Below are 11784 nucleotides of genomic sequence, written 5' to 3'. Positions count from 1 at the left end.
CCAGATCCCTCAGATACGAGGAAGAGGAGAAGGATCAAGGAGCAGGGTCTTTGTGGTAGCAGCCTCCCCTTTCCACACAAGATCCAAGGGACCCCTGCACTGTCTTTCCTTTGAGAAAATGTTTCTTCCTCTGAGGTATTCCCAGAACAGCTGAGGATCCCTTTTAATCTCTGATTTTCTTTACCTCAGTCCCCCCAAAAAGAGTCGTGGTTCTCATATTGCTTGGTATTTCATGGCTGCCAGTAATCTTGTGTTCCTTTTGGAGAAAAGTCGGGATATGATTTTTTTGAAGAAGACGAAGTAAATAAATAACAGAAGGCTTAGCATCGCAACCCAGGAGTAGGGCAGAAAACGTCCCTTCGACGACAGCCAGCAGAAAGTGGGCCGCCTCAATAACAGGCAGGGCTCGATTGGGCTAAAATTCTTTAATGGTGAATCTCAGCCGGCAGATAAAAGAGAGGCAGGGAGGGGAACGTTTCCTTCTTCCAGGCCGCGGCTCTGGAGTTGCTTCTCCTCCCGTTTTCCGGCTCCCCGAGGTGGCGGCGCTTCCCTTCTGCAGAGCCTCCCGGCGCGGCGGGGCTTGACCTCCAGCCGTCTCTCCTCCCCTTCGCGCAGACGGACGAGGGCTCGGCGCCTCTCTTCGGATGGGACGGGGAGACAACTGCGCCGCCGGCTCTGCAGCACCGTCAACCGGGCCGCGCTTCGCCTCGACGCCGCCGCTGCCGCCGCCTCCCCTCGGGAACCGAACCCACCTGCGCTGCAGGTAAGAGAGGCGCGCGCGGGGGGGGGGAGGGGTGTTTTGGCGCCAACTCCCGTCCACCTCGCCTCGGGCGCCTTCTCGCCTGGGTGGGCGGAGGGGACGCGTTGCTTGGCGCTCGGACTTCGCTTTCCTGCAGACCTGATTCCCTCTGGCCTGAAGGGGCACTTCTGGGGGGTTGGGGGGGCTTGCCTGTGGCAGAAGGAAACCAGGCTGGTGACCCCGGCGTAGGAGAGGCGCCAAGCTAGACGCCGAAATGACTCTTAAGCTGAAGGGGGAAAGGTTGTATGGGGTCGGCGGCCGGTCCCGTCCCCTCTGTAATACCTTAAATCAAACCTGCTTGGAGAAGGGAGGAAATGCCAGGAAGAAAAAAGTTCAACAGGAAAGGAGTGGCAAGGAATATTACTAGTGGAACTCGTTGTATGAAACCTTAATATAGGAGATCAAAAGTGGAGAGGGGACAAATGGGACTGTGTGGTATTTTGGGGGAAGCACCCAAACCTTCCTTTGCTGTCATGTCCGTGTCTTTTAAAACCACAACCTTGAATTGTCTTCCCTCACGCTCCAGGGGATAAGTCTTGCCAGACTGACCTCAAGGGATATTTGGCACCGCTCAAATATTTCCACTTAGAACACTCATTCCCACAGCTTTTCATCATTTATTTCACTTAAGAATCTTCATAGCAGGGATAAGGACATGATTCTCTAACAAAGTTTTTGCCTCTTGTATGCAAACAGCAGCATTTGTTGCTGAATTATCTAGTATTGAAACCAAATTAGTGCTGGTGCTGAGTGCCTCTTTTCAGTGCTGGCAATCAGCCTCCCTACATATGAAGAGTCCCTAAAAGTGGTTTTGAACATATTTTCTGAATGTGTATTAAGTGCTGCCTCCAGAATAATACTTAGTGCTTGAGGCTGGATCTCTTAATGGGGTCGAATGGGCACATCCATGTGAAAACATTGCATGCAAAGTAATAAGTCATGCAGTTTTCCAGAACTTTGTCCATGAACACAACAGACGTATTCATGCTTATATCTAGCACATTTTGCCTGACCATGTTTCCACACGTGCTTTAAAATGTTTTTGAATGTCAGTAATGGTAGCTTTTGGTGAGTGTTACACAGCAGTCTCTTCTCATGAACTTAAAAGGTTTGGAAATAGATATTCCACCACATGGAATATATAGTCATTTTCCCAATTCTGTAGTACTAGATTCTGTGCATGTCCACTAATAAATTAAGGTTCAGGAATTTCAGTCGAGCTTATACCAAGTGGATGGTATTCGGTAACTGTCAGCAACCCAATTTAATATACACTGTATTGTGAAAACATTGATTTCTGTCAGGAATTCAGCTTAAAGAATTGGTTTGAATAAAGTATCTTTTATCTATCGAACAATGGAATATATCTTACTGGGCAGGAGACGAAAGTCATTACAGACATTTGGTAAATCTGGCTTTTCCACATACAGTACAATACAAATTAAGTAAAGCTGACCAAGCTAGGAAGTCAACTGCTTTGTACTATGTACTTTTGCATTTTGTGAAAATGAGTTTGTGTTCTGGAAGTATTTTCTGGAAGAAATTTATTTTGTGTTCTGGAAGTATTAGCAGCAGATATCCCAGTGGATATTTATAGTAAGAGGAATCTGACTTTTTGTATTCTCAGTGTGCATTGACTTTTGGCATCTATACTTCAGATTCTGCTTGTGATGAATGAAAGGGTTTCTTGACTATTATATTTTAGTAGGAAAAAATATATCAATCAGCAGATCTCTAGGGAATCCAAATATCTTTCCTTATAGAAATATACTTGCTACTTGGTTCTCTTTTTTATTCGTTTTGTTATAGTTCATGAAGGAAGCCTTTAGATTATCTAAATGTTACTAGCAAAGAATTGTGAATTAGCTAGCACTTAGCAGCATGACATCACAAGAAGACAGTAACACAACTTTTCCTAGCTCTTGTCTTTTCCCTTATTTTTATACTTGGATACTAAAGCATATAATATAGCAACTTTCCTGAAACTAAATTAAATCAGAGTCTACTCTGTCTAGACGGGAGACTGCCATGTACCCTTCCTTAAGTTCATAATGGGAAAAGATGGGGTACAGAAATACTGCGTAAATAAATAACCATGTAGAGAGTTCTTCAGCTTTCCCAGTAGCACAGTGAAATTGTGCAGAGCAATAATAAATGCTTACACATACTTTTCCTAGTGTTTATCATGTATAAGGTTTTTGAAAGCTTATTGAATTTTAGTCATTCAAAATGTATTTTTATTGCATTGTATAGCTTTAAGTATTACCCCACCTAGCTGATTGTGGGTGATCTCAGAAGCTATCTCGGTCTTTCCTGGTTAGTATTTAGATGGAGGGTCATCCGGGAATTCCAGCGCTGTTGGCTAGAATTTGAAGACAAAATCTCAGAAGATGAGAAACGTGACAGTTCTGTACTGTAACCAAGAAAATTTCATGGACATGACCATGCATTCATTAGGAGTCAAATTTAGCTTGAGAGAACTTTACTTTTACTTTTCTTCTCAATGATTATGATAGGACAGATGTAAGCCAAAAGACATATTGAATGCTACTTTTTTTAAAAGGACCAAACGTAAAAATAGATCTTAAAATAGAAAAGTAGCAGGGGGAAAGATAATACTTAACTTTAAAATAAATGTAAATAAATGTAAAACAAATGTAAGAAAATAAATGCAGCAGTCAGTGAACCATTTTTCAACCTGATTTCTTCCAGATAAGTTAGACTTCATTCTCAACCTTTCTGACCAATACATTTTTTTTTGTCATTCTTCTTTCTGTTTAATTTTTTCCCCATTTTTCAGTTTTGTTTCTGTTTTTCCTTGTATGCATATAGTATTTCCTTTAATAGTGTGATGGTTTATGCATACGTTTACTATCAGATGTTATCAACTATAATCTATATACTACTAAAACTCTTATGCCTGTTTGATACTTGGTAACCATCAATTGGATGAAACAGTGCATTGTAGGGCAACAATTTTTGAGCCAAGGTTCCTCAAATGGGCTAACTTCCAGAATGCATCCAAAATCGAGGACCCATGACTCCTGTGGAATTGAAATTTGGCAAATATTATAAAACATTTTATAACATAAAAATTATTATAAAACATTTTATGACATAATATAAAATGTCATAAAACATTTCCTGCAGTCCATTCCTTATGTTTGACTATGCTATGCAGTTCAATATGAATGACATGGGCTGTTTTCAAGGCAGATACATCTCTGGATTTTTAAGAACTTTTCCAGTGAAGGCAGTGCATTAGAAGCTCTGCCATTGCTGAAAGCAGTGAGGAATGTGGTAAGGAATCTCTGACATGATGATCCAACAGGTCACAGGTTGTCTAGTGTTTTTATAAAATTCAGTAATTTAAAAAAAACTTTGGGATAGCTCAGCTGCAGTATGACATATGAATACCAGTGTACTGCAGAATGTTAAGCAAAGGCTTGGATAACTAGGTACATCATCTGATCTGATAGTCTTTGATACTATATTCCAGTTACTGCTTTTGAGCCAATCCATGGTTGTTGTGAGAATCTTTAAAAGAATGGGATATGAAAGGATCAAGGTACCCAAATATCTGTAAAAAGTATTTTTCTAATGCATTCTAAAGTTTCTGTTAATGTTATTAGGTCGGGATATATGTTTAAAAAACAATATGGGAAGAAAGGTTTATTTTGTTTTTCTGGCATCACGTGGTTTGGTGAGAAAGTCCATAATTTCTTTCTCTTGTTACAGAGGTCTACCCTGATTGCTCCATTCTTTCCTATTCTTGAAAATGAAAAGAACTATTTTATATTTCCTTTTGCTGGTTGGACTTTTTCCTGTTTCAGCCAGAGAGCGTCATCTTCCAAGAACACCTTTGAGTCAAAGAAATGATGCTCCTTTTCTTGGTAAGTTGCCGTGAGTCTGTAAAACAAAGAAATGTGTACAGCTGAATCTTTCTAATGTTTGCAGATGAGAAGTACAGGTAGTCCTCGAGTTACAACTGCAGTTGGGACTGGGATTGCCATTGCTAAGCTATGCAGTTGTAAAGTGCGATGTCACGTGACTGCATTGCTTAGCAAAGGCAATCCAGGCACTCCTGGTTATCAGGTGGGAAGTGGAGGGAGTCCCAGATAAGGAACGTGGGGGTGCCACAGGAGGGTGGGGAAGGCCCTGGGAAACCCGGCGCAGGCTGTGTGCAAGTTGGGGGAAAGGGTGCTCCATGCAGCACAGAAAGGCCACTGGGGACTGAGGGCACAGGGTACGTCACAGGGAGGCCAGGGAAAGAGAATGTGAGGTTTGTGCATGCATGTGTGTGGGTGCAGGATGCCTGAGGAAAAATGGTGCAGGGTGTGTGCAGTTGCAGAGAGGTCATGGAAAGAGGGTGCAGGGTGCATGTGTGTGATCGCAGGGAGGCTGTGGAAAGAAGGTGGGGTGCATAAGTGTGTGCAAGCGCAGGGAGGCTGGGGAAAGAGGGCACAGGGTGTGCACGAGCAAGGGGAGGAAGGAGGGTGTGGTGCATGCAAGCGAAGAAAGGCTGGGGGTGGGGGAGACTTACCCCAGCAACTTGCAACCTTCCTTGCCGGCTTCCCATTGACTTTGCTTGGGGGAAGCTGGTAGGGAATGGTGATCACATGACTGCAGGATGCTGCAACTGGTCATAAATGCGAGCTAGTTGCCAAGCACCTGAATTTTGTTCGCGTGACTGCAGGGGCACTGCAACAGCCAGAACTTTGAGGAGAACCAGTCATAAGTCCCTTTGTTCAGCACTGCCATAACTTCAAACAGTCACTGAATGAACAGTTGTAACTTGAGGATTACCTATATAGGGACTTTGGGGGTTCTTTTGTAGAATAACTGATTTTAGTGGAAGAAGGAATAGCAAATGAAGGGGAAATTAGATTTTTTGTTGGACTGGTCACTTGTTTTGAAATAAATCAGTAAGATATAGCAAGTAATAAAATTAGAATTAGGATTTAGATGAAATAAATTAGGGCACAAGCATATATTACATATAAATTCCTATAACATTTATCTAAAAGAAAACCCACTTCTGAAGAAGGCATTGAGATTACAAAAATGGTAAGGGAAGTGTGTGCTTAACAGTTTTCCTTTCTATTATTTTTCTTTTCTATATTTCAAAACAACCTTTCTTCTCTTAGTTTTACAATAAAATTTAGAGCAGGAAAACAGTAGGCAGAAAAATAGTTAATTCTCTTCATTCCCTCCACTGCCTTTTCAACCAAAATTTCTTTCCGGAAGTAGCTTTTATAATTTGAAATGTCATGCTGGGCTAATGTTTCACCCATCTGTATGTATTTTCTACATTTGGGCTTCTAATGAAGCATGCATATTGGAAAATACTACCCTCAATGAGATTGTCTGTTTGCATTATGTTTGAAATATGCAATAGTATCTTGGAGTAAACTAGAACAACAGATCTCTGTTGGAAGCTTAACTAGATGACATAATACATAGTTTCTCTTTCCATTGCTGATGTATAACAAACGCTTGATTCCCAGTAGAGGCTTTGCCTCCAAATCACAAAATGAAAACTATTTTTTTCCTGCCTCACCCAATTTTTCCTTTTGAAATCTAGATTTAATGTACCCCCATTTAATAAATGAGATTAAGATTTCAGATTATTTAATGCAATGGATCAAATTTCCATCAGACATCCCTCTGAAATCATAGATCTGTTGCATCTAACATAGTCTGGATAAAGCAGATATATTAATTTTACATTAATGTTATGTCATTTGTGATAGTTCATATCATTTGTATAATGAATCAAAGCAAAGCAAATGTAATGCTGTCAGAGCAGAAATATCAAGAATGAGTATTGACATTCTGGGTATCAGTGAACTGAACTGAACTGAAAGAGGTCACTTCATGTCAGATCAGATCTATTGCAGACAAGAAAATCATAGAAGAAATGGAGTGGCTATCATTATTAACAAAAGGTTGTCGATGCTGAGGTATAAGCTCCAAAATGATAAATGATCTCAATTTGAGTGCAAGGCAAATCTTATGATGTATGCTCCAATCACAAATGCAGAGAAAGCAGAAGCTGAATTGTTCTGTGGCAACTTGCAACACAACACCCAAAAAGATGTCATACTAATTATAGGAGACTGGAATGCAAAAGTTGGAAATAAAATAACATGTGGAATATTTGGAAACGTTGGCCTTATATATGAAATGAAGCAGGAGTCAAATTAATGCAGTTCTGCCAAGAAAATTCAGTGTTTATAGCCAATATAAGACCAACCAACCAAAGAGTGACTTTGCATGGACGTCATTAGATGGGCAACACCAAACCAAACCAAAAATGACTAAACAAAGGTGGAGAAACTATTCAGTCAGCAAATAGTAAAGCTGTTGCAGTTCCTTCTTATAAAATTATAACTAAAACTAAAGAAAACAAGCAAAATGACCACAACTAACAGTATAGTTCATATGATTATACAATAAGGTAAATAATAGATTTAATTGATTAGATTTGATAAATATAGTACCTGGAAAACTCTGAACTGAAATTCATGACAACAAGATGAAGTGAACAAAAATATCCAAATGTACAAAAAGAAGATGAAATGGTGCTCTACTGATAAATTGAAAATAGCTGAAGAAAAGCAGAATGCAACAGACACAGAAGAAAATGTGCCCAATTAAATAATGAGTTCCAGAGGAAAGCAAGAAGAGGCAAGGAATTGTATCTAAAAAGCAATCAAGGAAATCTTTTATACATAGATAGTCACAAAGAAGACAAAGAAGGCAGTGTTCTACTGGAGAAAGAAGCTATGATTGCATAAATATCTGGAAGAACTTTCCCCAAAATATCCCCAATCAGTAAGATTTGCTCACTGAACTAGAGCCAGACATTCTGGAAAATAATGTTAAATGGGCCCTAGAAAATACTGCTAACAGTGAAGGTGTAGGAGTTAATGAAACTCCATAGAAGTGTTCCAAATCTTACAAGATGGTACAGTTGAAGTACTACTTGTAAGCAGTTTGTTAGCAGATATAAGCAGTGGCCAAAGACCAATTTATTTTTAATACTCAAAAAAAGGAGTATTAAGGAATGTTCAGACTATCAAAACATTATCTCACATGCTAGTAAAATAATGGCCAAGATTTTACAATCCAGACTTCAGCAATACATACAACCAAAATTGTTCAATTTACAATCTGAATTCAGAAAAAGCAGGAGTACTGAAGATCCCAATTGCTAGGATCTAATGGATAATAAAAAAAAAGACAAGGGAATCCAAAAAGACATCTATATAATACACTGTAATACAATTGTATTGATTATACAGTGCAGTACTACTTTTGTCAATGCAGAATACAACAAATTGAGGATAATCCCTAACAACAAGCATATACTAGGCTACCTCAGATGCCGACTGAAAAACTTATATGATAACCAAGAAGCAACAGCTAGAATAAAACATGGAGCAATTAAATGGTTCAGAATTAAGAAAGGAGTGCATCAAGATTGTATACTATCTATTCATTTGTTAACTTACATAGAGAAAATATCATGAGAAATGCTGGACTAGGGGAAATATAAATTTTAATAACTTGATAGGGAAAAACTTCAACCCTATATTTGCTGATAATGATACTTTTATAGCTGAAAGCAAGTAAGATTTAATGAATCTCCTGTTGAAATTGAAAAAAGAGAGTGAAAAGCTGATTTGGTACTCCAAATTTAAAAACAATTAAGATTATGTCAACAGCAATATCAACCCAACAGATACAGGAAGAGAAGAAGCTAAAATAGTAAAAGACTTTATCTTGCTAGGCTCAGTAATTCACAGTGATGGTGACTATAATAAAGAAAGAAAATAAAATTATTGAAAGAAAAACTATGACAGATCTAGATCAAATATTAAAATGTAGAAACAAAGATATGTATTATCAAGGCCATGGTTTTTCAGTTGTAACATGGTTATGCAACAATCATCAGAAAGGGTGAACAAACAGAAATTGATCCCTTTGAATTGTAATGCTAGAGAAAATTGTTGATAATATTTTGGATCAAAGAATGATTCAATGCTAGATTAAGTAAACTCAGACTGCTCACTGGAAGCACTAATAATGAAGCTAAAGTTTAAGTATGTTAGTTACATAATGTTAAAACAAGAGTCATTAAAGGAGACTTTAATGCTTGGAAGTATCGAAGGCAATTGAAAAGGAGGTTGACAGATGACAACAGGCTGCATACTATCATTAATGACTCAAGCATGAACTCACAAGAATTCAAAGATGCCGTTATTGAAAGACAGTCTGGCGAAATGAAGAAACTGAATGACTGAACGACAAAAGTTAAGCATATTATGCAAGCCGTAGTCATGTGATTTGGTTGGTTTTAGCTTTGTGTGTTGTGAGATCCATCGCTATAGTTTGTAAACCATGGTTTATAGCTTTACGTTATATGTTAATATGGATATTGTGGATTATTCAATAAAACATAGTAAGAATAAGCTGCAGCTTAGCACAATGCATCAAGCTAACTAATATTCAAGGAAGTATGACTCAGTTGTTCCTCTTTTCAGTGCTAAAGTCATTTGATTAGGACCACCAAAGAAGCTGATTATGTTTATGTTATAGACCACTGTATTCTTACAGAGCATAGCTAAAGGTATCTCAGATGTAGCATGGCAAATAAAATAGGAAAACTAAAGGTTATATTTTATGTACCATACTAACCCATGAGGTACTGAATTAATTCAGTTGCCTGGTTTGCGTAACACGTTGCATCATAAACTAACCATAAACTGAACCATAGCCAACAACCTTTTGCCCTAGCATTTTATGTGAATCAAACTTGAGTGTATTTTCTTAGGCAAACACAGGCTAGGAGAAGCTTGGATACAGCCAGATGTGCAGTCAGAGCAAATGATAGAGAGAGAGCTTATAAAGTGTTATTTCAGTTTAAGGAAGGAAATACTTTACCTTTCTTTGACAATGCATTGTTCAAGAGAAAGCTTTCTGTAGGCCATGGAAACTATATAAGAAATAGAAGGTAACTGGCTCCTTATGGTGACTTGGCTGGGAGAATTCTTTATAGGCTTTTTTTTCAATGAATTGGTGAAATGTGTGCTAGTATTTCTGAAAAATACAGCAGAATAAACAAATGATGGTGCTTATGTTGCTTCAACAATAACTTAAAAAAATAAACACCTATATATAGGAGGCTATAACATTAGATACTTACCACTGGTTAGATGCTATCTATTTTTTTACATACTAGCATACAATGTTCAACTCCAGTTGTATAGCCCATATTAAAATTCTGGTGGAGAAATCCTGTGTGGATTAAAAGTTATATTTTAGTATTTTCTACCTGGAAATAAAACTTCCTACACTTTTTAGACACTTTTATTTTGGAGGTGGTTTACTTTATAAAGCTGATTATATAAATTTTATCTTGTTTTGTTTTCATTCCAGAAAATGTTTGCAGTAATAAACGTCTTGACCTTGTGTTCATCATTGATAGCTCTCGTAGCGTTCGCCCTTATGACTTTGAAAAAGTGAAAGAATTCATCTTAACCATCCTGCACTTTTTGGACATTAGTCCTGATAACACTAGAGTGGGACTAATCCAGTATGCCAGCACAGTCAAAAATGAATTTTCACTGAAGACTTTTAAGAAGAAACAGGATATAGAGAGAGCAGTGAAAAGAATGATGTATCTTGCCACTGGAACCATGACAGGATTAGCTATTCAGTATGCAATGAACATTGCATTTTCAGAATCTGAAGGGGCTCGGCCACTCAGTCAGAATGTACCTAGAGTTATCATGATAGTGACAGATGGGAGACCACAGGATCCAGTTGCAGAAATTGCAGCAAAAGCCCGAAATTCAGGAATCCTAATATTTGCTATTGGAGTGGGAAGAGTAGATATGAACACGCTAAAGTCAATTGGGAGTGAACCTTATGAAGACCATGTTTTTCTGGTTGCAAACTTCAGCCAAATTGAATCACTGACTTCTGTGTTCCAAACTAAAATTTGTGGTAAGGTACTAAATATATATTTAAAAGGCTTCATTAGAAATACTGCTTTAAAAAAATGCTCTGTATCCATGTGTATATAATCTAAGAGTCAAAGCACCTAATCTAACTTCCAAACCTCCACTGGAATAGTGCTTCTTTGGCCTGTTTTTTAAATACTTGTAGAGTAGGCCATCTGTACCTCTGGTGGGGAGGATGATCCATAAAATAGGGGCCACCACTGTGAAGGCCTATCAGCTGGCCCACAATCCATGAACTTCAAGGAGAGAAGATCTGAAGTAGACATCTAAATGCCCAGATAGGCAGATTCAGTTTTGGCAATGTGTTGCCTGGTACATTCCTAGTGCCATGCCATAAAATACTTTTATTTTGGAGGCAGTTTACTTGTGATGAAGATAACAAGACTGTTAGGATAAATTCTGCCATCTATACAATTTTAGGCGTTGTGACTGCATGGTGTTTCCTATTCTGAAATTCCACTTTCAGGAGATTTCTGGCAGTTTCACATGGAACCATCAAAATCTAGACCAGCCTTCTCCCAGGCTGAGTATTATAATAACTAGCACTTTGAATTGGGCCCAAAAGTATTTTGGTAACCAATGCAGCAACTTCAAAATAGGTGATATTCTTGCTTGATGGGAGAATAACCTGTCCCAACTGGTGCCCTCCAGATGTGTTGGGACTATAATTCCCAGAATTCCATTAACCATGCTGGCTGGGAATTCTGATAGTTGAAGACACAAGATATCTGCAAGGGGCACACTAAGGAAAGCTGATTTGTATAAGAATAATTGTATATAAAAATAATGGAATTATTATCACTAATTGAAGTTATAATACTAGCTTTCTCAATCTTGATCTCTACAGATGTTTTGACTACTACTCCTATTATTTTCACCCAGCATAAACAATACTCACCCTGGGAGAAGTCTGGTCTAGATTTTGATGATTCCATGTGAAACTGCCAGAAATCT

At 38.4% G+C, this 11784-nt stretch overlaps 1 protein-coding gene across 2 annotated transcripts in view; it reads left to right on the top strand.

Moving 5' to 3' along the window:
* The first annotated feature begins 341 nt into the window (after positions 1-341).
* MATN2 (matrilin 2) overlaps positions 342-11784 on the top strand; it is a 57717-nt gene continuing 46274 nt past the window's right edge. The window contains exons 1-3 of one of the 2 annotated variants that reach the window (XR_015797589.1): positions 342-763; positions 4538-4692; positions 10244-10813. Coding sequence is in view for 1 of the 2 variants with exons in the window: in XM_088149097.1 (XP_088005223.1) it covers positions 4578-4692; positions 10244-10813 (685 nt within the window). In the remaining variant the exon portion in view is untranslated. The remainder of the gene's footprint in view (positions 764-4537; positions 4693-10243; positions 10814-11784) is intronic. The other variant, XM_088149097.1, reaches the window with a different exon arrangement.

The sequence above is a fragment of the Python bivittatus genome, unplaced genomic scaffold (assembly GCF_059951505.1).
Source record: "Python bivittatus isolate LINGU-HERP-01145 unplaced genomic scaffold, Pbiv_v1 ctg000590_np1212, whole genome shotgun sequence".
Lineage (NCBI taxonomy): Eukaryota > Metazoa > Chordata > Lepidosauria > Squamata > Pythonidae > Python > Python bivittatus.
This window is presented reverse-complemented; position numbering and strand designations above follow the sequence as displayed.